Source organism: Furipterus horrens, unplaced genomic scaffold (assembly GCF_987537825.1).
Source record: "Furipterus horrens unplaced genomic scaffold, mFurHor1.1.pri manual_scaffold_4, whole genome shotgun sequence".
NCBI lineage: Eukaryota > Metazoa > Chordata > Mammalia > Chiroptera > Furipteridae > Furipterus > Furipterus horrens.
The window spans coordinates 163,111,600-163,139,358 of NW_028327174.1; the positions used below are offsets into that span (position 1 = coordinate 163,111,600).

At 38.6% G+C, this 27,759-nt stretch overlaps 1 protein-coding gene across 1 annotated transcript in view; it reads right to left on the reverse strand.

Annotated features, from left to right (window-relative positions):
* Positions 1-27,759, reverse strand: part of GNAQ (G protein subunit alpha q) — a 259,198-nt gene that overhangs the window by 53,722 nt on the left and 177,717 nt on the right. The window contains exons 3-5 of the mRNA XM_090274194.1: positions 20,723-20,877; positions 4,747-4,875; positions 2,109-2,238 (exon numbers count right to left, since the gene is read on the reverse strand). Of these exons, the coding sequence (XP_090130320.1) occupies positions 2,109-2,238; positions 4,747-4,875; positions 20,723-20,877 (414 nt within the window). The remainder of the gene's footprint in view (positions 1-2,108; positions 2,239-4,746; positions 4,876-20,722; positions 20,878-27,759) is intronic.

The window sequence follows — 27,759 nt, forward strand, 5'->3', positions numbered from 1 at the left end:
AGAGGGGGGGTCTGCTGCATGGGCAACAGCCGACCCTCCATATCACCCTGCCCAGGCTCTGTAGCTTCAGCTTCACTGGAGAGGACACTCCAGCGTCATCACAAGATGTCGATTCAACACGGGAGGAGACAGATAACCGTGTCACTCCCGAGTCGGACTGCACAACCATTCTCGGCGGTGCAGATAGACTCTTAAGAAGCTACACCACCGTCTCTCGAGACGGACGGCTGCCGCCACCGACGACATATATACATACCTATGATCAAGTTTAATTTATAAATTAGCCTCAGTAAGATTAACAGCAATTACAAATAAAATAGAAAAGTAACAATGCTACAATAATAGTCATGTGAATGAGGACTCCCTTATTAGTTACGAGAACTTTCACCTTTTCACTTAAAGAAAGAGCCATGTGGCTTCTCTGTGGCATATCCAAACTGCCAGCATCACTCCTTTCATGCTTTGGGGCCATTTGTAAGTGAAATAAAGGTGACTTCAACACAATACCTCAACACTGAGACAGCCACAGCCGATCTGATAACACAGGTAGCTGGCTACTAAGTGATTAAGGGGCAGGGAGTGTTTACAGCGTGGATACGCTGGACAAAGGGATGAGTCATGTCCCGGGTGGGTCAGTGCAAGATTTCATCAAGTCACTCAGAATGATACACAATTAATAACTTATGAATTGTTTACCGAGTTGTTTATTTCTGGAATTTCTCATTTGATATTTTTGGATCTCAATCAACTGCAGTAACTGAAACCACAGAAAGCAAAATCTTGACTAAGGGGGGACTATTGTATAGAGATAGCACAACTACAGTTCTGATGGCAATTGATTAACTTAAGTTTTGATTAGTGATTTTCAGGCACTTGGCATTACAGCTACAGAGGGCAAATGGCTGATAAAACCGCACTCTTAAAAAGGAGTTTTCTGATTGATTCAAAGGCCCACATACTTCTACCCAGGAAAGATTCTGAAATGCATGAATAGGTAACTCTCAGCTCTATATGAAATAATGGATCATGAACTTTTTATCAGTCCTACATATAAAAGAAATGCTATGGAGGATTAGATGTGTATGTTAATGTAGATACTAACACTTATAGAAAAATAAAATACTTAAAAGAACCAAGAAGCTAGAATTCTTGTGTGCGTAACAGATGTACAGCATTAAAAGTACATTTTAATATGCCACATCTTATTTTAATCAGCTTTAGAGATATCACACTTCCTTCTTTTTATTTTTCTACCCTATTAAAAGGATATTTAATACTTGAACTATTCACATGTCAATCTGCAATCTTCACCTCTAACAGGGTATCAACGACACCTTCTCTATTCCTCCAACAGTAGCCTGAATTTCAGCTCAAAGTCAGTTTTCTATGCCCTTTAATTACACTCTATAATCAACTCTGACTCATCAGCAAACCTTTATTCCTCAAAATCCATATTTATACCTGTTAAATTTTCATGGAAAAGGGAGGAACTTACATTAATGAAATCAGTTCTCCAGACAGGCATACCAATAACTCACTGCTTAGTAGAGACAAAACCATGCAATAGTCTATAGAATTCTGTAAGAGCAGAAAGGCCCCATCACCAAGACACTTCCCGGCTCCACAACAAACTGACTTAGAGCCCAGATGCAAAGTCACTCACATTTGCCAAGAGAGGTTTTGAGTTTTGAGTATTCTTGGGACCCACCCACCACACAAACAATGATTTAGACAAAGTGAAAACAAAACAAAGCAGGCTGACTCACTCCACCACTCCCCGACACTAGCCTGCAGGAAGAAGTCTACAAAAGGATCTGATCATAGCCTAAGATTTCTGTTTTCTTCATTTTCAGAGCCTCTGCAGAATGCGAAAAGTATCAAATTGCATCTAATTAGACCTGAATGCACAGATCTGCTCATACATCTGACAAAAGAGCTTACCTTTCTGAGCACACCATGTTTACCATGATTTATTTTTGGTTAATTTTAAAATCCCCAAACCAATAGTCAAGAAAGCAATGGAGTCCATACCCCACACCCTACTTCCTATCATTTATTTGTATCAGATATTAAAATGACAATCCACTGCCTGTCCAATGAGCACTCACCTCATTGTCCGATTCCACGAGAACTTGATCATATTCACTAAGCGCTACTAGAAACATGATAGAGGTGACATTTTCAAAGCAGTGTATCCATTTTCTTCTCTCTGATCTTTGGCCCCCTACATCGACCATTCTGCAAGGTTAACAATATTCATATTAATAGCATATAAAGAAAAAAAATTAATATAAATATAGCTTTACTTACAAATTTAGGAAAAATATTCTCTAAGAAGAATGGTCACCCAAGTCAATTCAATTAATACTTATCAAATATCTACTAATTTTCTGTTACCTAACAAAGTCGAGACATTCTGGGTAATAAATGACCGCAGTTATCAGAAAGGTATGAGATGTGTATGAAAACTCTAACTTTGTGAAAAATTATCCTGTGCTGAGGCAAGCAAAATGGGTATTTTGTTTAATCAAGCACTGGGGAGTAAACAAAATGAGTTTTATTTGTATTAAGCTCTAATGGCAAATACTGACTTTACTTCATTCTCCTATAATGAATGATGATCTTCATATATTTCTCTAAGATGCTAGAATGATTGCAAACACATTTAAAAGATGGAAGATGCTATATATTTCAATATGGATGTGTGTGATGCTTCAAATAAATCCAAACACAATTCCCCTGAACCTTTATCAGTAGGTAAGCAATTTGGTCTGTTTTTCTCCAGTCATATTGGGTAACATAGGTACAATTAGCCTTATGAACACAGCTTGCTAACCTGCCATAAATATTGTACATGCTATGAAAGGCCATCATTTGAAGTATTTTAAGGCTTTGTTTTTAACAGTTCAATTCTGTGCTGAGTTACTGCTTGGGAACCAACGCTGACATCAATTAATTTGAATGATAAATTATATGAAAATACTTAGCAGTACTTGGTACTGAATACAAGTTTCTTCAGACTGTTGTTCCATATCTCACTGAAAATGTGCACGATGTTCACAGGTTAAAATACTTTCAGAGAATTAAGAGTTTTCGATACAAAAGTCTGAATAAGGCTCTGTAAGCATTTGTTGAAAACTGAAGTTGTTTCTGGTGACCTCCTGCCTCTAAGCCTTAAACCGAAACTAAGAAATTAAGGTTCTTCCAAGTGACTGCTTCTAAGTCTTCTAAGGCATGGAAGTCTGAGGAGCAGAACAATGGACCCAGGGAGACTTGTGAACTGTGGACATCAAAACTAGAATCCTTTGGTCTTTAGTCTTCCCTGATGCTGAGTGAATAGTCTGCTACTCATTTACACGAAATCCTCATTCCATGAAATCCTGTCACACTAATCTCTATAACATGTTTTTGATGTGGCAGGAAATTATTTTTCTAAGTTATTACTATTACTATAAAGGAAGAAATGTCCTTTAAAAGCTGGTGCACACAACAGAGAAAAAACTAAAATGTAATAGTAACCTAGTTTCAGAGGTCACTATTCATAAAACAACAGAGGTGGAAATCTCTATGGAATGTTGTGTTTTCTGAAAATATTCTGTAATATGGTTTTAAGAGCAAGAAAATTTGGGTGTCTCAAATGAATGATCTTGAAATGCTATGAACTCAAAATTTAAGTAATCCAGAATGCTGAAGCTATAAGGAACCTTGGTGATCATCTAATGCAACCATTTATAACAGGTGAAAAAACGGAGGCTCAGAATTATTTCCAAAATGCTACCACTCACTTTTGGATATGTCTACTATGGTAGTATACGGCAGTCAGATGCAACCACAGGTGCAGAGACTGATCAGAATGAAACACACAGTGCTTTGACAAGGATGGACCAAGGTCTGCTCATCAGAGTCACAGGGCAGAGTTATACAGAAGGAGTCACAGACTCCTACCTCACAACCTGTATTGTATGTAGTTTTTCTTCAATGGGACTCAGCTAAAGAGGAACTCAACTCCCCATACTCTGTCTTCTGTGGTTTGTATTTTAACTAAAAGTATAACTGAGTGATGATGTGATAAGAGATTAAATGAAAGTAATCAGTATGGTTTACTTTTTCCTCATCTTAAAAAAAGGACAATACGTCTGCTTAAGTATTACTCGGGACAGCAGCAGTGAGGGAGGAAGTAATATATTTTTGCTCTTTTCCTACATAAATTTAGACTAGGTTACTCAATCCATATTCAAAATCATGTGTTTTGAAATTTTCAAGCAACTTACCTTGGGAATACAAAACATCCCATAGTTTTATTGCTACAAAAAAATTTTGCATTGATACCAGAGGACTTGGAGGAAACAATGACCTGAAAGTTGCTGTCAACATATAATTTCTATGACTAATAGGGTCATAAGATCATTTATATCTTAAATATATTCATTGTCCTCATAGGTAAAATTATTCCTAAAAAATTATAATCAGTACTAATGTTAGAATAATTGATTTTGTTCAACCATCAGCAAACTAAGATTTCACTGATTTCCTGGTGATTTAATCTGAAACGAGAAACCTGCCCATACATCTTTCCTCTGCTTCCTCTTTCAGGACCACATTATTTCATCTGTGTATCTAATGATAATAATTGGTATACAGTGATACTGTTTTAAAGCCTATACAAGATTTCAATATTTATGGAGTTCATCAAATGTACTCAAGGAAATGGAGCTCAGAATCAGGTTGCATGGATTCAGTTACTACCTGAAAATGACACTTTGTAAGTCAAAGGGGTATTCGATGATCCCTGTGGTGGGGACTCGAACTCTAAGCACGTCTTGTTGCGTAGGCAGGTAGGCAGGGTCGGCAACGCGGTCCAAGTCATTAAGATAGCTAGAGGAGGGAAGACAACAAGAACGTCAGTGACACTATCACACCACACCAGCCTATGGAAAGAGAAGGACAAAAATCAATTATAAGAGAGAAGTGAAGAATAGAAAGAGAGACATCAAAAAGTGGTAGTGAAGTCTGGGAACTCAAAAGATAAAGTCAACCTTCCATCCTTCAGAGCTAGGTTACCCGTCTATGGGTTACCTGGTTCACTGTATTTCTTATTTCTTCTCTTAATATCAATTAGAACCCACACAAGAGGAAAGGGGGAAAAGAAAACAAATAAGATGAGTCTCCTACCCTCCACTTGTTTAGCAGGTCTAGGGGGTAAAATAGAAGTTTAAATCAAATACTTTTTGAATTATGTATACAAATATGGTTTTTATAAATAAACGATAAGAGTTACATATCAGGTCAGAATGTCTTTTTTTTCTTTTCTTGTTTTTCTTTTTTTTTGCCTTTTGCAGAATATCAGAGCTTCTTCCTGGAATATAGTTCTTTATTCCCCTAAGACAGAACGCAAGATACCATGTCCTAAATTCTACTCAAAGCCTACATCATTCATGATTCAGATGAAGCCACAAGATTTCTAGTTGCTGAGATAACAATGTCTAAGGTCAGATATTCCTCATGTTTAGGGTCACCACACCTAAACTTTAAATTTATTAGCTTATATTATATTTTCTTATTCCTTTGGAGAAAAACACATATTTTATTGTGAAATAATTTTGGACTCATAAGATGTTGCAAAAATATTGCAGAGAAATCTCCTATATCCCTCACCCAGCTCCCTCCAACGGTAATATCTTATGTTAACACAGCACATCATCAATACTAGGAAACTGACATTGATCCAATACTATTAATTAAGCTACAGACTTTACTTAGATCTCACCAGTTTTTATACACACACACACACACACACACACACACACACATTTTAGGGGCATGTAGTTGTATGAAATTTTATCACATGTAGAGATTCATGCAACCACTACCACAATCAGGATACAAAATCGTTCTGTCACCACAAAGAAACCGCCCTGCCCTACCCACCGCAACCCTAACCCCTGGCAGCACATGTTCTCCATCAGTATAATTGTGGCATTTTAAAAATATTATATTCCATTCACTTTTCATTCTTTCAAAGTGCAAAAAATAATTTGCAACCTTGAGAATGACCTAATTTGATGTAATTGATGACAAACAGGTGAAAATGTGTGTTCTGGATAGCATCTTCATGATTTCAAAGAGTCACAGTGCTCCCCCCTTGGCCCTGGGGAGGAAGGTAATTAATGTGTGAATAAGATGTAAAGAAAAGATGGAGTCATTAACAGAACTGAAAGGGGTTAGATCTCCAACACCTTTATGTCCACAAATAAGAGACAGTGAGCTCTGAAATGTACAACAGGGAATGTCTGGTACAGAGCATGTTGTAACTCAGCAAGAACAAACATTCCGTCGACGTGACCTAAGGTAAGGACTTTGTCTCACCTTTCATCATTCTTGCCTTAGTACCTAAAGAGTGCCTGGCAAATGTCAGTTGGATAGACGAATGAGTTTCCTACGTTGAAATTTAGTTTTAGTGCTAAATACCATTCGTACTAATGGCGTTTTCATATTATATTATTAGATTTGAAACCGGTGTTGAAAAAAATGTTACATTAAGTCTCTAAAATTCATGGGCTCATAATATAGTAGACCTAAGTCTGCTTTAACAAAGAAATAAAACCATTGCCTTTTTAGAGGCATATCAATCGTTCAAGACAAAAATGTATCAGCCTCGAAATTCCTACACCAAAGCAACTAATGAGAATTCTAGTGGCCTTATCCCAAACACATGAATGACTCTCTAGTTGGCAATTAGCTCTCTACTGACTGATCAGAACCAGCCCAATATCTTTGATTATTATAAAACTGGCTGGAGGATAAAAAAGGGGAGAGGCTGGGAGACTATGGGCATGAGGGGCAGGAAGGAAATATAAAATCTACTGGACACAAAATTTTAGTCACTATCTTGGCGTGGTCTTGGCGTTGTCCAATGGGGTTAACAAGCCCACGTTCCAGAGCTGGTCTGTGTCTCAATCTACAGATAAACCAGATCACCGCGGCATAGATGCAGAATAAACTAGCTACTTTGTATAGATGGATTTTCCTGATTTATCAGCTGCTTGATGTGAAAAACTTGAAAGGAATGTACATTTTGAAACCTACATGATCACCATTTATTTAAACTATTATATACAAAACCTTAATTCAGAGAAATCAGAGAACTTCTAATTTACATGGGCAAGCTTGCTTAGAAATATGCTGCCTAATAAACCATTTCTGCTCATTTAACCCAATACACAGGAAGTCAGAACAGAGGATGGCTACTTCTTGTACACAAGGTGCTGTGGTGTTCCTGTGATGAAGAAAAATCTTGACTTTTTGTTCTCAAAGATGAACTACACAGACTACTCGCTGCCACTTCATTTATAAACATGCAGTTGCACAGGAGCACTTAAAGAACCAGCACATGCAGTGGGAAAATACCTGTCACTCTGCAGAGTAGGAACCTGGCTAGTCTCTCTCCAATTGAGAAGAGTGAATTGAGCTCCCTGATAAACATGCTCAGCTAAGATAAAATCAGGGTGCACACCTGTGATTGAAAACCACTTACAAGGGTGTAGAGGCTGCCCTAAAAATCGTCAGTGGTGTTTCTCTGTGAACTGGGCATGACTGAGATATCAGCTACATGTCTAAAACATTAGTTCCTGCAAGACTATTTTTTCCTCTTCGCCCTTCTTTTGCCCCCTTTCAATGTCAATAGAGTTCACAGAGAGTAATAACAACAGCGTAACAACAATGAACTCCTACTGAGCGCTTGCTGCTTGCCAGGCAGTTCTGTCTCCTCCTTGCTCAGGTACCGACGTAATTTTATGGCATGAGAATGGCCATTAGATGCTCCATACATTTCTGATTCACTTGAAAATGAACTGCAGTTCTTGCTTGACATTCTTTTTGCTTTGTCTCAGTAGGATGGTGGAGAGGAAGGCTCACTTCACTTGGAGTAAAAGGTTAATTTAACAACAAAAACTCAAAGGAACTGTATCAAGGCCTGCTAGTCGCAACATACAGTATCTAGAACCAAAACCAAACCAAACCCAAACACCCCAAAACAAGGCAAGAAGAAAATTAAAACAAAACAACAAACACTCCAACCAAAAGATGCAAACCATTTTCTCCTAGAGGAATGTCTAGGTGTCTCTGAAGCTTCACCAGAATTAAAGATATGTTTCAGATAGTTTGTGAAGCAGGTTAAATCTGCAGGCAACAAAGACGAGTCTTTTTCTCTGCCCGTGTAAGTCCCAGCCCCATATGCACCCACACTCTGAACTTCTGGGACATGGAGGGACCCCAGGCACTCTGCATTTTACATTTGCTTAGGAAAAAAAGCCACTGTGTTCCCTTAGAAATGGAGTTCTGGCACGGTAAGACTAGAGCCTCCTAATTTGTTGATTCTTGTCACATTCTGAGAAAAGGTAATGAAATAATCTCTTAATGGAATTGAATTTTCCGTTGAAGCATCTCATATTCTGAGGGAAAATGTTGGTGGAATATTGGGAGGATGAGTTTATGTTGGATTATTCCATTCATTTAACCTTTTACAAAGAAGCACCAAGCTCTGAACAAATTTATATTATAGAGTAAATCCAGAGAGTTAATTATAGCTATAATTTGTTTTGTAGAAATGATTTTGAGTGGTTGCTGAGGTCATTCTCAGGGTGTTGCTATGGTGACAGGCACAAGGTACATTTCCAAGGCAATGTATGTTTAACAAGTGGCTCGGTAGCTGTCTCCTGATGTCAGGCAGAGAAAGCTCCCATGGTATACATGAGACTCATTTAACTGTCGAGGAGACAAGACATATTTAGGACTGTGCTAGAAAATGGGACTTAATGGCTTGCCACTGCTCTGAGCCATTAATAATTAATAACTTTATAAGTGATTAAGAAAAAAGAATTCAACATTTTCCCACATGTTTGCCCAGACAGGCCTCTTACTCTGTGGAGTCAGGGGTCATGACTACTATTGTCCACGGCTGGTCACCAGCACTTAGGCAAGGGTCTGGAGCACAGCAGGTACTCAACCTGTGACCTAAACTAAAACTATTTTACAGAAAATGCTGTAATCATTAGAAAGGTGGTTACACCTTCTAGAAGAAAACAAAGGGGGAAGTGGATTGTTAGCTATACATCTTTATGTAATAACCTCTCTGAGTTATTATTGGCCTGTGATTATATGAGAATTAAATTCTGAATAAAAATGCCTCTGATGAATATAAAGACAACACAAAAAGGAAAAGTAGCATTTCTTTAACATCATTTAGTAGATATGCTTCCTGCTCTTCTTTAGGTCCTGGCCACAAAATGATATAATTTGTATAACTGTTTTGTGCCTCTTAGCATCAAACTTTCAGGCATGGGAATTCACTCTAATCCAGGGTAAAAGAAGGGAGTGAGTGGTACCTTTTTAACAGGAAATTCTGACACACTCTCTTTAATGAACGTAATAGGTTTCTGATGGTTTTCAGTGAAAAGCAAGGCAACAAAGAGACTTGTGTAGTAAAATTTCAACAATTCCTTTCCTACCATGAGAAAAAATGCAGAGTCATCTGGAATTCAACAACTAATTTTGACCATGACATTCTGGTAGATGCTAAGGATTTGAAGATTCCCAGCATGGATCCCTGTCCCAGCATGTGATCCCTGCCTGCAAAAAGTTGACCAACTGTGGGAAGACAAGGATTTAATGAAGGGGAGAAACGGTGGGGCTTTATGGAGATGAAAGGAACATTTGTATTTTTTTGGACAGAGTCATCTTCTGTGAACCTGCTTGAACAGTCTCTAATCCTTGGTGATTATCCACAGAACATCTTTGTGTAGCATGACTGATTTGAATGAAAGACTTAAGGAAATCAAGCACATTCATTTATAATGATACCTCATAACTACTATTTCCTTTATACATTTAACTTCAGGATCATCTCTGGCTGCAGAAAATATTAAAAATTCAGAAATGGGATATAACCCATTACTTTAAATGATTAAAAATATATGAGAGGAGCATAAACATTACTAAAACAATATGCTCAAATCAAATTAAATATGGCATTTTCTCTGTTTTTAAAAGACATGCCAATTGTTTCTTAGTTTTAACAATAGTTTGTCAACAACATTTTTTGAGTGAACCTTCAAATTTAACTTATACAATAAATTGACATATAACTTATTTAAAAATTGTTTAATTACAAAAAATTCCTACCACCTATGACTAGAAGGGTAATTGAATCTAAACCAAGACTAGTATAGAAATTAGAAATCCAAGTGGTTTTTTTAAAAACATGAAGACAACATGAATAAAACTTAAAAGATAATTTTGCAAGTAATTTGTATAACATTATAGTTTGGGGTCAAAAAGTTAATAAAAATTACAGACATGCAATTCTCAGCAATTATACCAAAAGGAGGAAATGCACCTGTGGGTGGTGAGTGGAAAAAGAAACCTCTGACATTTAGTATAAATCCAACCAAACATAGTAAAATAATGAAAACAGCATCTTGGGGATTCATGTAGCATATGGGATATGTGCTGGGTTCTTCAACTCCTGTGTAAGGGCATCCTAATCAAGAGGTGATATTTATAATAGATTTTCAGTTCAAGTCAGCTATTAAGATGAAGTTCTGGCACAGAAAATAATATCTGGGTAGAATTTCACATTTTTAATTATTGAAAAGAAGGTTAGAAAAACTAGGTTGACTTCATTAAAAAAAAATTAAGACCTTATTGTAAGAAGAACAGTCTTGGGGGATTAGAAAGCTAGATCATGCTATGAGATCTTATTTGACACTATCAGAAGAAGTGGAAGCTAAGGAGAAACCAGAAACACATGGTTATTGAACAGTTGCTATGTGACCACAGGATTTAAAGAAAAAAAATAAAAGAAGCTGTCAAAGTGAACTTAATAAATGAAGTTCAAGTAACAGTTCTGCAAAACTGTCAGCCTGAGAGGAGAGTCAGGTAGAGGTTTTGGTACCAAGACCTACTGAAGACCCCGTCATTTGGCAGATCTTGTTGCTGAAATGAGCCTGCCTGGTAACGTGATGAGGCTGGTTAGCTGCACGGGATTACTCACTACACAAACACTTCCAGCTCCTCAAGAGCTCATTCTGTGGAGGGCAAGTCAACGTTCGTCTTCAACACCTGGCACAACATGATTAGCGTTCAAGGAGGTGTAGCATTGATGACAGGTATTTTGTTCATAAGAAGTTATTTGTTTTCAATTCAAAATCCGAGGTTTAAAACAAAGATCACCCAGTGGTAGCAGGTTGGTGACAATCTCATGGTTCATGAAAACTACTCAAGGGAGAATATTCTGTGGCGTAAGAGTCTAAGAGATCATGCATTTCAATTTTCCTTTCCGAAGAACTAAGTTAACCCAGAAAAGTCAGATTTTAAAAACTAAATTAAATATCTCATGAGAAGACCCTATCATTGTATTTGATAAAGTTTCAGTATCTTACGAGTCTTCTATATGGACAGGTGATCCAGACATCGACAGGGGACGACTGATGTCAAATGGGCTGAACAACTAAGTGTCAGGTGGACACCAGGGCCTGGACCAGGCCTGGGTCAGAGACAGATCCTTAAGTCTGATGCTCAAAAAAATAAATTAGCCTGATAATTAAAAACAAAACAACAACATTGAGAGAGAGAGAGAGAGCGAGAGAGAGAGCGAGCAAGATGGATGGATATAGATGAATAGATTGATAATGGATGAAAAGACACCTAGACAGACAGATAAGGGAAAGGAAGAAGGGAGAAAGAGACTTTTTCAATTTGCCTTATTTAGCTCTGTTGATTTATTCATCTGTTATATGATAACTTTCAAAATTGATGAATAACTTAAGACGCAATTTTTATATTTCTAAAACATCCAAAACAACACCAAGGACTGTTTTTTATTCTAGTCTGCCTCTCTTGAAATGTAATGGCAGTGTTAATTCAGTCAATTTACATAGATTTATGGAAAATCTGTTATAAGTTAAATTCTAATGCGCTTGTGTGTGTTGGGGGTTGGCACAGAGAGCTGGTACAAAATACTTAAATATATATATATATATATATATATATATATATATATATATATATATATATATATTTGGCCTTTGGGACATCAGGCTACCTGGGAAACAAAGACAGCGCAAATGAATCAATTAAGAAATAATTAAGTGTCAAATTGTGAGCTGCTAACTATGAATACAATAAGAAGGGAGAGATGATTATGTACTGTAGTCACTAGAGAATCGTGTAGAGAAGTGGGGAATGAGTTACACCATGCAGAAAAGAGAGAGGAGAGAAGAAATTTTAGCAAAGCCAAAATTTACATATTCTTTTATTACTTATTCATTTGACACTGTCACTGAAAGCCAGGCACTGTGCTTGTCACTGAGTGGGAACCACAAACAAAAAAAACAAAACAAAACATGAGTCTTGTCCTCAAGGAGCTTATATTCAATGCAGGTTAAAATGCTATAAAGAACCATACTATAATGCAAATATTATGTGGGTCATAACAGAGTTTCCAGTGGTTGTAGCCAAGAGTTAGCCATGAGCAAAAGGTTGCTGATGAAAGCAGTTTTCTCATGGTCATGTGACCTTACCTTGGCTACTGGTTCCGTAGTAACAGAAGTTTCATTTTGATAAGGATGATGAGGTCTAAGGATCTGGTCATGCTAACTAACCTTACTGAACTAATTGTAGATCAAAATTAAATCCACAACTTTAAATCAAGAGGCCATAGTGATAACGAAGGAGAACATCAGAGTTGGCCAGAGTCCAAAGGCTGCCTGGGATGCAGGAAGTAAGAATAAAGGAACCTGAATGACCTTAAGGGTTACATGAAGATAACAAGGTTTCTGGGCTCACCTGTAACCACAGGTGGGGTTGTCTTCTAATTTGTTCTAGTTCTAAGCCCCTTAACAAAAGCCTGTTAGTCCTCACTTCTGGTTCAATTGATTAAATCCTACCACACACTCCTCAAGCAGCTGCAGCAGGAACTAAACTGGATTAAAAGCCAAGACACATGAAACACAATTCTCGTCTCAGAGCGAAATCAACTCAAGGAACATTTCTGGTTTTCATACCATTATTAGTACCACACATTCTTGCATGGCATTTAGAGGAACTGACAGGGAATATAATCTAGAGCTTTCTGACACTTCCTATCAAAAGTTTTGTTGTGCAAAGCAGTATTTATGAAGTATTGCTGAAGAAACACAGGCCACCCATTCTCTCAGTATTGCAAAAGTTATCTCTGAGTTAACTTAGAACATGATAAGCTAGGTTCTATCTAAATGATGGAAGAAGCAGCATAGTATTAGTTGTCCTTCAACACTCAATCTTCTACAGGAGAGCTCACAATTTAAAAAATTCAGATAAGTAAATGTTTGTGGGCCACGTTGCAACTATCCAATTCTGCTGTTGGGTGCAAAACCAGCTATAGACAATACATAACACAAACGAGCTTGGCTGTGTTCCAATAAAACTTTATTTATAAAAACCAGCAGGAGGCTGGATTTGGCCTGCCAGTTTGGCAATCCCTGTTCTATGGTAATAGCACCCTGGTTTCAGCTGGCTACAAAGTCATCCTGAGTAGACAATGGAAGGGACTATAAGGAAGAGACCAAATGACTGAAGGTGTGAATGCCAAAAAGTGAGCAAGCAGCAAACTGACAAAGTGGAGTATGTCTCCCACACCCACTGGGCCCTTTAGGCAGAGAGAAGGAATGGCACCCAGGCACCAGCCCTTTCCTTACTAGGCTCTGTTACGAAGGTTAGAGAGTGGCTAAGCGTAACTTTCAACAGCTTCTTAGAATCATCAGAGTTCACTATGGAAAAGTTTTTTGTTTTGTTTTGTTTATTAAGTTTGTTTATTTTCACAAAAGGTTACTTGGCTCACTAGACTAAAAAAACAAAACAAAAATAAAAGTAAATATGTCACTTATGTGAAAACAATGATATGCCATGTTATTACTGTCACTCTAGAAAAGAGTAAACATATTCAAGATCATTGCCCTCTTCTGAGTCTAAGATAATACTTTTATTTAACCATGTAAAGAACAATTTCTGTTTATTACATTTCCAAGTAAATTTGGGGGTGCTAGGTTTTCACCTGACTGCACAGAGCGATGGTTTCTCAGTTAAAGAAAATCTGTTGTCATAGACTAAGAGGACTTCAGAATTTAGAAGAGAATTTTCATATTTCAGGCTTTTGGCAAAAAACTACTCTGTCTGTGTGCACCTTACGTACGAGATCAAATAATTCCTAATCTTACTTTACTAAAGTCCCCTCCAAGGCGTTTTTGTTAGATCAGACTCTGATTCCTGAGGCAAGCAAGCAAGGCCCCAGAAGAGACAGAGGAAATTCAACTGCTGGACCTGACACAATGTTTTTATCATACAGTGATCTTGTCTGCCTCCAAAAGCCTGAAGTAGGCGTACACTTCTTTTTTATCATCAGATCAAGAGCAAAGTTGGGATGGCTCTGAGAGGCAGAGCCAATATACCATGAAATTCAAGCATTTGGCTCATCTATAAGGAACTTTTTAGCAAGGTACCTCTTCATGAAGGACTTGGCCCTAAATCAGGTGATATGCTAAGCTACCTCTGAAATTCCTTTTGCATTTTCAATCCAACATTCAAACTGTTTGTGCATTTAAAAATTGAGTTAAAAAAATCTAAGCATGAAGGTAGACATAAACTCCAATGTTGACTTATGCCCAAAAGCCAATTTACTTATCTAAGTTGGATTTATCGACTCTGGAGCATGCAGAAATTTCAAGATGGGATCTGAACGGACTCATAGATACAGAGAACAGACTGGCAGTTGCCAGAGGGGACGGGAGTTGAGGGACTGGGTGAAAATGGTGAAGGGACTGAGAAGTACAGATTGGTAGTTACAAAACAGTCATGAGGATGTAAAAGTACAGCACAGGAAATATTCATATAGCCAGTAATATTCTAATAACTATGGATGGTGCCAGTTGGGTACTAGAAATATCAGGGGTATCACTTTACTTTGTAAAGCATATGATTGTCTGACCACTACGCAGTATACCCGAAACTATACAAAATAACATTGAATGTAAAAACTGTAATTAAAAAAAAAATTTTTTTTTATAATAGGCGTCTGATGTACTAAATTTCTCGGAGGGGACTTCAGTGAAGTGAGATCAGGAATTATTTGATCTAACAAGGTAGACATGGATGGAGTAGTCTTTTGCCAAAAGCCTGGAGAATAAGAAGTTTCCTCACTATATGCCAATGTGATTAAAGTTGTGTTCTCTGGCTAATAATGTCAGGGAGCTTTTGGTACTGTGGGCAGTGAACTCATCTGACCTGATGTCTCAGTATATGAAGCAGATGATAAACCCCAGAACAAAAAGTAAACCTACAGCCATCTCTTTATTGTGCTCTTTATCTAAAAATATTCAGAGCCCTTAGGCTTTTTTACCAATAACAAAAAAGTTAATAAAGGAATTTGCAAAAACTCCAGCATTTTAGAATGCTTTTATTTTTGTATTAAATAGAATTGGAAGAACGTACCAAATTAAAGCCAATTGCCAACTTATCCCAAGCTGCTTACCCATCGTCTGGAATTTCTCATCTCCTTGTTTCTATCAGTGCTGCCTGTCCTTTGAGCCACCTGATTGCTTATTATGATCAACAAGTTGGCTAATCAAAGTAGAAAAAGGGAAGCTCAAATCACTTTATTGTGTCCTGCTTACTGGTTTTATTTTGACTACAGCAAAAAGTTATTGTAGGGAGTGAAGAGGGGAGGGGTTAAGACTGTTGGCTAAATTTAAAAAATAATATTTTGAAATTATCTGTGACTCAGAACATATTCCATGCTGTATGAATAATTGATGCCTTGTTAAACAGAGCTAAGTTTTCTGAATGATAATCAAAACAGTGCTGGGCCTGTTTCTCAGTAAATTTGTTACAATTTTCCCTCTTGTCTTATACTTATGAGATTACCTATAGGCAGCACTGATAAAAATTAACAAATAATTTGTACCTTTCTTGGTAAGTGATTTATCTAATCACAGATATTTATCTATTGGTCTCGTCGTCGTTGTCGGCGGCGGCAGCCGTCCGTCTCGAGAGACGATGGTGTAGCTTCTTAAGAGTCCATCTGCACCGCCGAGAATGGCTGTGCAGTCCGACTCGGGAGTGACATCGTATCTGTCTCCTCCCGTGTTGAATCGACATCTTGCGATGACGCTGAAGCTACAGAGCCTGGGCAGGGTGATATGGAGGGTCTGCTGTTGCCCATGCAGCAGACGCCCCCTCTCTTCGCAGCTGAAGGATCCAAGGGAAAGACGGAGTCGATACAGCTTGGCTTCAGGTGCGCCGCAGGAGTTGCCGGTGTTGACTACAACATCAAACCGCCTTAGGGACTCCGGCTCCGGATTTTCTGTTGGGGTTTACTCCCTTAGCCTTTCCCCTGAAGAGGTATGCCGCAAGGCAGCGGAGGTTTTTTGGAATCAGAGTTTTCCTTCTCTGATGTGCCCTGACTGGAAGATCGAACCAGCGACACTTAGCTCGCAGGCCGACGCTCAATCCACTGAGCCAAACCAGCCAGGGGGATCTATTGGTCTACTATCTATCTATCTATTTATCTACCTACCTACCTACCTACCTAATCTATCTCCCATCCATCCATCCATCGATCCTTTGTGAGGCTGTATTTCACAGTAGTTAAAAACGTAGGATTTAGGGTCAACAAATCTAAATTCAACTCCTACTCCTATCACTTCCTAACTCCTACTCCTATCACTTCCTAATTGGGTGACCTTGAACAAGTTACTGAACCTCTCTGAAACCAGTTTTCTTCTTCTGCTTGATGGTGATAATAAGAAATATCTACTACTTTGGATGGCTTTGAGGATTAAATGAAATAATGCATGTAAATGACTCAGCACAGAGTCAAACATACAGTAAGTTTTGAACAAATAGCAGCCATTGCTGTTTTCGATAACAGAGCTTTCCAACTCCCAGATCTTCAAAAACAGCAGGAAAAAACAACCTGACTTGAATGCCTTCAATTCTGGAACTTTATAGTTCATCTATAATGGCCACAGAAAGATAATGCCTACATTATTATAGTCATTATAGTGGAAATTACCCATCTATTCTTTTATGAAACAATCATTTGTGAAGGTCAAACGTGAGTAGTCACTGGTAGGCACTGAGGGAAGAAGAGAGACTTTAGCAAACATTATAAAAGATATAAAAGAGATATATGTACAAAGTGTTAAGATAGATGGCATAGTGACTCACTAGCTTTGGTGTTGGGCAATACTTTCAGTGGGTGTAGTTTCTGAATTGGGTTTTGAAGGATGAACAGGAGCTTGCCAAATAGAAAAGAAGAGAGGCATGCTTAGCCTTTGCTCTCAGCATTCCTGGCACGTGGCCTGTGCTGACTCTCACACCCAGCAGGATCCTTGGAGAGAATAACAGCTATGATAGAAATTTTAAGCCTATGTGCTTGGCAGGCCCCAATGCTCACTGTGCTAGAGATTAGGTACCTACGTGTTCCCTAAATCTAAACTAAAGAACCACAACTAGAGATCGTCAGTACTCAGAGAAATTGGCCCTAAATTAGAAAGACTTCTGTAAGGTGATGATATTGTGTAAGAAAAGAGGTCTATCATTGAAGATTTTTTTATTTTAAAGATAGAACAACATAGGAACCCCACCTAAAGTAAAGGAGGGGAGATAAAACATTAAAAATATACCAGCAGAATGTACACCAAAAAAGTCAGAAAGGAAAAGGTATAACTATCTCAAATGCAGAGAAAGGAACTGAGTTATTCTGTGCAAATGAATGCAGTATTGAGAATCAGTGATGCTCAGGATATGGTACCTGCATCCCCATCAATGCTATCCCTATAGTTCATAGCGCATCTGCTGGTACTACACTGGAGAAACATGTGGAATATAACAGCAGTTGGACAAATCCAAAAAGCCACCTGTCCTATCTTTGTGCTGGGAGGGTTTTCCTGGCTCAGGAAAAGGAAAAGTGCCTGGGACTAAGATGGGGAAGAATAAGGTGACTCTAACACTCAGGCCTCCTGGCATAGTGTGACTGAAGGCAGGACAGCCAGGCTGCTCGGACACTGATCTATGGAATGCTGAAATATCCCAGGAAAAAGTTAGAAACACAGGGCCAGCCAACTCAGGTTTCCACTTACAATCTTCACCTGACTGATAGGAATAGACTGGTTCTATTCTCCTTAAATAAGCAGAGTCTTCTAGAGAAAATGAAGAAAGAGATAAAAAAAAAGGGGGGGGGTAGGGGTGGGCAACAAAACACCTCCCTAAGTTTCACTTAGCTAAGGTGACCAGGAGACTCCCAGTTTATGCCACTATTTCATCATAATTATTAAAAGCAACCCCTTCCTTCTCAAAAAGTCCTGGTTTGGATGACTAACAATACAGTCACCATCTATTTAGTCTATGTAACAAATCACTGTAACAAAAAGATTAAAATATACACTTTAGGTAGAAAACGAATTTCAGGATAATCCAAGAGCACCAGTTGAGGAGAAAAACCTTGCATTTCACAGAAGAATGCCAATGTAGGCCGACTCATAAAAGCAGAAAACCATTCTTTCACAAATCCTAATGGAATTACTAAATCCGACAAGAATTATCCATTGGACTCACAACCACTAGGTGAAGAGTTGATGGGGGGCTGAAGATCCCTCAGTGACACCACTCTGATTGCATTTGGTGGCAGGAGGAAAAAGGGAACTTTGTAACGGAGGGTGTCGGTGCCCTGATACTGTGGTGAACCCCAACTTCACCAAGTATGGGTACACCGGTGCACACCATCAGTTTTGCATCTTCCTCAGAGGGTGTATCCCAGGAGCACTCTGGAGGCTAACCAGTGTGCTAAGGGGGAGCCCTGACCCTGCTAAGCACTTTGTTATTAGCCATTGGTGGTCTGATGCCCCACTTAGCAAGGCCTCTATAGGGAGAACAGACCAGGTGAAGAGGAGGAGACAAGATTTATGATAAAGGTAAAAAGAAAAGGGTGAAAATGGTGAGAGGTGGAGGATTTATTCACACACATACACCTTTCTAGTGGCGGATTTATTGATCAATGAAGGCTGGGAGAGGTGTCACAGCAGCCAAGTGAGGAGTGGGAAGGAGTTAAAGGGGAATCAACGGCGAGGGCGGAGGGGTAAACGCGCAGAGAGGAGACATACTGAGCAGGAAGGGGGAGCGAGGGAGAAAACACACGACGTGGGGAGAGCTGAAATGTGAGATGGCAACGGAACAGAAGGATAGAGGGGGCAGGAGGGAAAAGACAGCTGGTCAAACAAAGGTTGAGGGGGCAGAATTGGAACAGACAAGGCAGCCCTTTGTCATCTCTGTACTCACAGAAACTTAGACGTGTATGTTGGGAGGAAAGGAGAGAGGAGGGGAGGCAGGGAAGGGGGGAAGGCAGGCATTTAGATGGCAGAAGGGAAAGGCTGGTGGTGGGATAGGAAGAGTGCTGCGAAGAAGAAAAGAGAAAGTAAGGAATGAGTAAGGCACCCATTCCAGAAGTACCCAAGGGGGTTAATATTAGATCATTAGATACTATGAGCATTCTGTGTCACATTCCAGAATGCAAGTAATTAAGTAATTCAAATTTACTTTAAGAATACCAGAACTGCTTTAACCAGGCAACACTTCTGGGGTTGACCTGAATCATGGTTTATCTTATACAAATGCCTGGAGCGAGGGTAAAAGCATGACCAGCTTCATAGAAAAAAACAAAGCCGAACAGCTCTTGGATCTTCTATGCACAACGGAGTAAAGCCAGTCAGTCTACGGGATCCTTCCTTTTCCCTTGGCCCTGCTCTCACTCAGAGGGTCATTTCATCATATGAACTGACCTGAGGCAGCTGCATATTTTCCATCCATTCTCCTGTCTGCCCAGAACCAACAAAAGAGGCAAATGCTGGTTAACATAATTAATGTAGACAGAAATCTGGCTAACTACTACAAAAAAATTCCATTTTTCAGGCGCCTGATTATCTAGATTGCTGACTGCATTGATTACACTAATCCAATGATGGCCAAATCTTGACTTTCTTTCTATTAGGTGAGATTTAATCTAGAGAACTCACAAATCTCTCCAGGATGCAAATCTCTCCCAGGACGCATGATTTTGATTGACAACTCACAAAATAACTTTGGCATGCATGCAAAATTAGATTCACATGCAATTTTCGTGCAAAGATAAACCTATCCATCAACATAATTTTGGCTCCAAGAAAGCAGTTAAGGTTCTCTGTCTGGAAACTGGAAACTAGGCAGTCTGATGTTTTAGAAGGCATAATCAAACATACTTGTTTGCAGTTCTTACTGAGTATAGGTGTTTTCTAGTGCATAAATAATATTATAAGTTTGTATTAGAAATTAATATTATAAGATTTCAAATCACAATGGAGTATGTGTTTGAGAATTGCTGGTTTGAAAGTTGGCGGAAGAGACAGGTTGGTAAAAGCAGATTCCTAGAGTCTTCAGTTGGTTTTTCAAACAGAAAACAGTAAAAGAAACACTCTCCCTAACTCATGATGCCAGTCCCTTATGAGACTGGCCCAAGTTTAGTATCTCTACTTCCTAACTTTGAAGTTTGAGTCAGATACTATACACAAAACACAGAACACAGAAGTTACCATTGCAGAGCACCTGCACATGCAAAGTGAAGAGAAAGATCCAAAGGGCTTCTTGGATGAATACTCACTATTTGGTAGAGTCAGATAATTGATATTCTCGTCGTCTATCATAGCATTCCTGGATTCCAGGATCATTCCATAAACTCTTTATTGCATCTACGTATGGATTCTCAAAAGCAGACACCTTCTCCACATCAACTTCTCGAACTAATTGTGCATGAGCCTGTTAAGAAAAATGGAAGTTTCTTAAAATCTCCTTTTCCATCACTGAACATTGCCTTTGGTTCACTCGTTACATTGAGCACAATCGAGGTCTTCCTTCATATATTGAAGGAAGTCATGCTACACACATGACTGGTTTTAGGTGATAATCATAATCATAAAGAAATTAATATTATTAAAAAGAAAATAAGACAAAAATAATTATCTCTATAGTTTATTATAATCAAACACATAATACACCTGGACCATGGGTGTTATGTCTTAGCAGAAACTCAGTCAAGACTACTTGCTATAGTTCACAGAGTGTAAAACCACTGGAACAACAGTTAATAGTAATGATTTAATCTGAACAACAGAGGCCATCCCCCCTCCATTCCCAGACACTGCAACGTCTAAAATGTTTTCATCTGTTTTATCTACATTATCAGATTAAAGACCCTATTCAATTTTTCAACAAAGAAAAAGGATTTTGTTACTTCATTATAGAACATCGAGCAGGAAAGAGGTAAGGCAATTTAATTTTTTTTTTCAATAAGACTGAAATAAAATGTTACATGGTCAACCCCCAAATTAACCAGAATATACCACTGCTTACCAGTCCCAGTTAAAATAGGTTTCATGGATGTAATATATATGCAAATTATACTATACATAAATATGTAAATAAACAAATATAATAACTAATTACCTTAGAAACTGGAGGCAGATGGCTGATAATTTATTCAAACAGTCTTGATTTTGTACAAAAATACAAACTTCTGGACTAGGTTAGTGACTGGCTATCATAATCACATAATGACCTAATTACTCATTTCATAGAGTTTTAAGCAGATAGAATTGTAATAAATTTAATCTATGGCAGGCCCTGGCTGGTTTCCAACCTTTACCATCCTTCTCTGCCCATAAGTGAGAAGGGCCCATGTCATTCATCTAACCCTGACTTTAATAAGGTTTTAAGAAGCCCAACATGCTAAGACTGAAGGAACTACCTTTCTTGCTAGCTCTGCTCTGACCTTGACAGTCAAATCTAGTTAATAGCGAAGCACTAGCTCCACGCTGGACCTCAATCTTGGAAAACAGAACCTTGTAGTTGCCTTTTGCACCTAGTCCCTGTCCAGGCAATCTGCCTTGTTATCCCACCAGCGACCCTGCCAGCCTGGAGTCCTGTCCCTGAGTCTCACTCACTCCAGGTGGGCCTACCTCAATCATAGTTCCCCACGAGATTCACTCTTTGAAAACAATTATTACTGACTCCCCAATGAATCCCCTATGCTGTGCTCTGCTTGGCTCTGGATCACTTCTTTTTCTTTGTTGATACCAAAGGCTGTACTGGACCCATCTTCTCTGTCTTCAGCCTGCTGAATTGGACCTCTTCCAAACATAAAACGCTGGATATGGGGATCTCCCCCACCCTACCAAACAGGTATGTAGAATGTTAAGTTTCAACCCTTGCCTTTCTGCTCTTGCTCCTGAATACGATTAAGCTCTAACTCTTTGTATCCTGAGACATGACAATGATCACCATTCCTAGATTAGAGTACCCATTGCTGGATCTGTATTTCAGGGTTCTCTGGAGGATTTAGCTGATCCTTGGAGGGCAGCTGGGGGCAGAAGCAGGGATACACAGGATGGTTTCCTGCAGGATATACTCTAAAGACAGGGTTTTAAATCTGATTCTGCTTCTTCTTAGGGCCCCAGGTAAATTGCTTAATCTTTCTAAGTGTCAGTCCTGGTGGGAACACCCGGCCCACTAGCCTCCGGTTGCTTTGTATTCTGTTAGAACACTGCAGGGTCAGTGGTTCTCGGAACGTGGTCTACACACCAGCAGCATCACCTGGGAATTTGACAGAAATGCAAATCCTCTGATCCAACATCAAAACGTTTGAATCAGAAACTCTAGGAATGAGAGCTGGGCCACCGAATTGCTATGGGAAACTAAAGAGAAGAGGTCCATGGAGGCAACAGTCAGTCACTCCAAAGGGCTAGGAAGCCAAGGGAGTAAGTAAAACTGGCTGGACAGATGTGTGGGGACTGGTGGGGGCTGTAGCACACTGAGAAATACACTCATTAATTAAAATAGGCAGCTGCTCTTTAGCTCCAACCAATTGTTGCCATTGGGAATGTAGGTCCATTGTTGCCAGATCTGCCAATGTTCCCAGGGAGGCTAGATTTTTCTGTGAAATATCTCTAATTTTAAATCTTGGCAACCCTATAAAAAATATATAAAGCATATCTGTGCCCGAGTTCGACTGAGAGCCATTCATTTGCAGCATTTGTTCTAAGAGTCTTCTTCATTTGCTTCCCTATTAAGCTTTACCAATAACACTCTGTCCTGTGTAGATCCCAGAAGAGGGTAGCTGGCCATTGGTTAATGCACGCATGCTGACGAATAAGGAATTTCCAGAACTTTCCTACAATAACACTTAGACAAATTATTATAGTATCCATAGGGATAAATGCTTGAGACCATTCTCTGAATTGGCTAAAAGCTACAGCGATACACATTAATGGAGGCAGTATTTAAAAATGAATTTGATCCTCCCTACACTAGGCCAGCCATGTCATTTGGAAGGAGTCCTGTTTCTGTTTCTAGAGAAGTTAGCTGCTGCCAGAGAAAACAGTGTCCACATACCAGACACTTTTCACCATTACGAAGAACTGTTTACTGGTCCCCATTGCGATGCTAGGTAATACAGCAATCAGGCAATTAAGCACAGTTCCCATGGGGGGAACAATCCATATAGTGGCAACCGAACAAAGCACAGAATTACGTGATCTGGGAACAAGAGGGAATTCTTACATTTCCATCCTTAATTTCAGTTGGCTGGAAGGGTATTTAAATAAAGACAACGTTCTCAACAGTGTATTGTAACTTTCCACTGAGAGCCTGCTCCCGTAAAGTGAGACTCCTTTCTATTGCCAGAAAACTCCTGTAATTTCCTATCTGCCTACACCTCCGTGTGCTTTTTCTGTAATGGCTTCCCTCTTCCTTAGCTTTTGTTCTGGGGTCTTCTCATGCGCCACCTCTGATCTTTCTTCTCTCCTCTCAAACAGAATCTTTGTGTCCTTTGAATCATGGAACTTTTGCATTTTACTTTATGTTAATCGTTAAGTCTTGCCTTAGCTCCCTCTTGTACACTGTACATTGAAGGGGCCGTAGCTTACTGACCCTAATTTATTTTGGAACCAACACAGAGTCTGCAAACAAGTATTTGTCTAATTTAATTGCATTTAAAAATACCTATAAATACAATGCCAAGTCCTACAAGTCAAAGTCAGTTTCTCGAGGAAATTTTCCATCCATTACCTATTCTCACCGTACTATGTATTTGTACAGTGTTTGTTAGTATGTTCCTCCCTAATCACAGTATAAGTTCCGAAACAGACTCAACACTGCAGTATCAGGGCCTCGCAGAGTGCCTGCCACCTGGTAGCTGCTTGATAAATATTTGTTGAGTGAAAAATACAAGGAAGGAAAAAATGAAAATTGCATTAAACTGGAAATCAAGGTATCTAACTTCTAGCCCTGGCCTTTACCTCTAACACTAGCCGTAACCCTTAGGATAAATTACTTTACCTGTTTATAACTTCATTTTTCTTGTCTATAAGATGATTCAGTTGGAGTAAATTACAAACCTCATCCAGCCATAAACTGTATAATTATAATCAGATAATAAATATAGCTACAATGCATAGAGGACCAAGGAGTTATGCCACTGTCCCTCTAGGAGCACATAATATCATTTATTAAAATAAGACTTCACATTTCCAACAGTACTTAACAATTACAAGGCAAATCATAGTTAAGTCTGTGCATGAGCAATGCCACATGTGGACTGAGCAAGCAGAACTCAGTGTAGACAAAGGAGGTCAAACAAGGTATCAGAGAGAAGACAGGGTTTGTCTGACAGGCGGAGATGAAGATGCACGATGCTTCCGAGGAGGTAGAGATGATAAAGGTTCACTGGACAAAATACAAATGGCACTTCCTTTAAACTGTGAAGCCTAGTGGGGAGTTTCATGCTAACTATTAATTCAAATTAACCTCCACAGTGAAAGCTATAATATGAACCATATCACCTATAAACCATAACTTTGAGAAATCAACTTTCAGCACCCATGAAAATATATTGCCTTCAATAACACACAGATCACCACTTTGTCTTCATCCACATCAGAATTTCTAAGTCATTTTTACTGCCTTGTAAGCTTTGTTGTTTAATTCCATCCTTGCTGTTTTGGAAAATGACATTCAAAGATTATCAACTGTAATTTGAATTTATGTAAGAACTTGCAACTGAAGTTCTCTAAGTTGTTCGAAATTGTGACAGCATTTTACAAAATACATACAGATTTTAAAAATTGCCTATATACGTGACTCCAATGAAAGTTCGATCCTCTTACTTTTTTGGTAAAAAATGTTCTGTATATGGAAAGTAGTCTTTTTTAGTATGAAAATTAAGTAGTAGAGAAATAGGATAAATGGAACCCTTTTTTATTTGTCTGAATGTGAATAGTAGTAAAAGTCACAAGTAATTATGTGAAATTAAACAACTACTCATGAAAAACTGATAAAAAAGTAATTTCTAATAATATTATAAATAACAAATCACAATTGATTACTTTTTATTTTGAACATTGTGCAGAGAAAAGCAAAACAGATGAATTAATCAATCATACAAGCAAAATGTAAAATACAATTTTATTTCATTTTAAGTTAGAATTGCACAACCTGGATAAAAATATTTAATGGTGAATGCTAGCTTTCAGAGTTCTTAGCAAGCTGGTGGCAAGCCTTAGAGGGAACATTGTGAGAACTAAGTAGCTACTCTTAGAAACCCTGGCAGAATCCTAGGGAAAGACCACATGGAAACCGCAAGAGGTGCCAATGTGGTAATGTCTTGTTTTAGTGATTTGGAGGTCATAAAATTCAGGTAAACCTTAGACCTGTTGATATTTCCATGGTCGCTTAGGCAAAGGGAAGGAAGAACTGAGTTCCCACCATAGTGGGCTTTACTCTGCCCACAGAAGGCCAAGGCTTCAGATGAAACAGAAAGGATTTTATAGTCACTTTGGAAGGATTTTTAAAAACTCATTAACACCTCATGGTGGCTTTAGGCTGGAATGTCACACCTATTCCAGTTCCTATACTCCAGAAGTAGAAAAGCAAATGGTAACTCCCACATTTGTTGAAGCTCTTGGACACAAATATTCAGCTCATTAGGCTTGCTGTTTGATGGGATGCCAGCACACAGAGGACCTCTAACTTAGAAGTCCCAACCACTGTTGCAGTCCATTTTAATTCCAAACCAAGGCTCACTGTGTCTCATTCATTTTCTCTAGAGAAAAAAATTGTAGACCCCTAAATAAATTGAAAAACAAAGCCCAGGCTGTTGGTTTGTCTGTTTGTATTGTTTTCTTCTGCTCTAAGGAAGTACAAAGTAAAAAGATGGAATATGGGATCAGATTGCTCTGTTGTAACCCCACTTCCACCCTCCACAAATGAAGACAAGCTATTTAACGTCTCTAAACCTCTGTTTCCTAATCTGTGAAATGGGGGTGATAATAGCACTTGTCTTAGAGGGTTCAAGTACAGAATGCATGTGCAATATGAAAGGCAGAGTGTAACACCGAAAGCTACTAGTTATTTAAAAAGCAAAAGAAAAGGAAAATCGCACAGGAAACAAAGCATGGTATACAAACCTACAAGCTTCTGTGACCTTGGGCAATTTACGCAAACCTTAATTTGCTCAAACGTGAAATAACATTCTGGAGTTCATACTGGATATTGGATCTCGGGCTCCTCAAATTTACAAGGATTCCTTAGCACAAAATTTCCTACAGAAAACTTGGATAAGAACTGTCCTTTCTCAGAACACCTCACCATCTCTGACTTCATCACCATTTGAACAGCTGACCTTCACTAAGGTGAGTTATATACAGAACGAGAGTTGATGCAGTTCTTTTTTTTTTTTTAAATAAGCATTACTGCATGAGTGACAAACACAGCAAAGTCCTACTGAGCTGCTGCTGGCTGGGTTCACATAGCAAGTGATTCATTGCCACTGGATAGCCTCTGCATACTTATAATTCAACTCATGGCTGAGCAAAATTAAAAATTACTCCATGACATGGCCTTTTGGAGTCCCTGGTGAAGATTATAAATCCTGTGTTTGGAATCCTTCAAGCTAGGGATCTGTGGATTCTCTTTTACTAAGTGCCAATGTCCTCTTCACCCCAGTATCACTGACTCTTTCAGTGAGAAATCCGGAGAACCAGAGGGGAGAAGAGGGAGACTCAACAATAGCTTGAGATCAAACCAGGTTTCAATTTTAACTAACTGTTACATTCCAGCCCTGTACCTTTAGGCAGGTCTTTCAACCTTCCTGAACCTCAGCTTCTGAATCTATAAATTGAGGGAAACAATATATTGTAGGGCTGTTAGAAAAATTTAAAAAGTTGTTCGTAAAATGCCTACAAATGTTATGATTATGAAATCTCGTGTTATCTCAAAATTACCATTAATATTAATTTTGTCAACAGCTATTTACCATGCGTCAGGCAATGCACCAGACACTGATAAAGCTGAAAATTTATGTTAAATAAAAGGTTCCATATAAGAAAAAATCAGATAAGTTTTACTGAACTGTCATATACTATTCTATGTTTACTCTAACCTTACAAAATTTTTTAGTATCCCATTGTTTGCTTTCCGTCATTCTACTTTTACTTTTAATCTCCATTATGGTATTTGCCAAGGCAGTTAATGACTATAAGACACACCATGCCTTTCCCAAAAAACATTTGCTGAAAATTTATTTCTCCATTTGGCTTTGCCATACTGAAGGAAATATTCCATTTTTAAAAAGATTTTATTTATTTA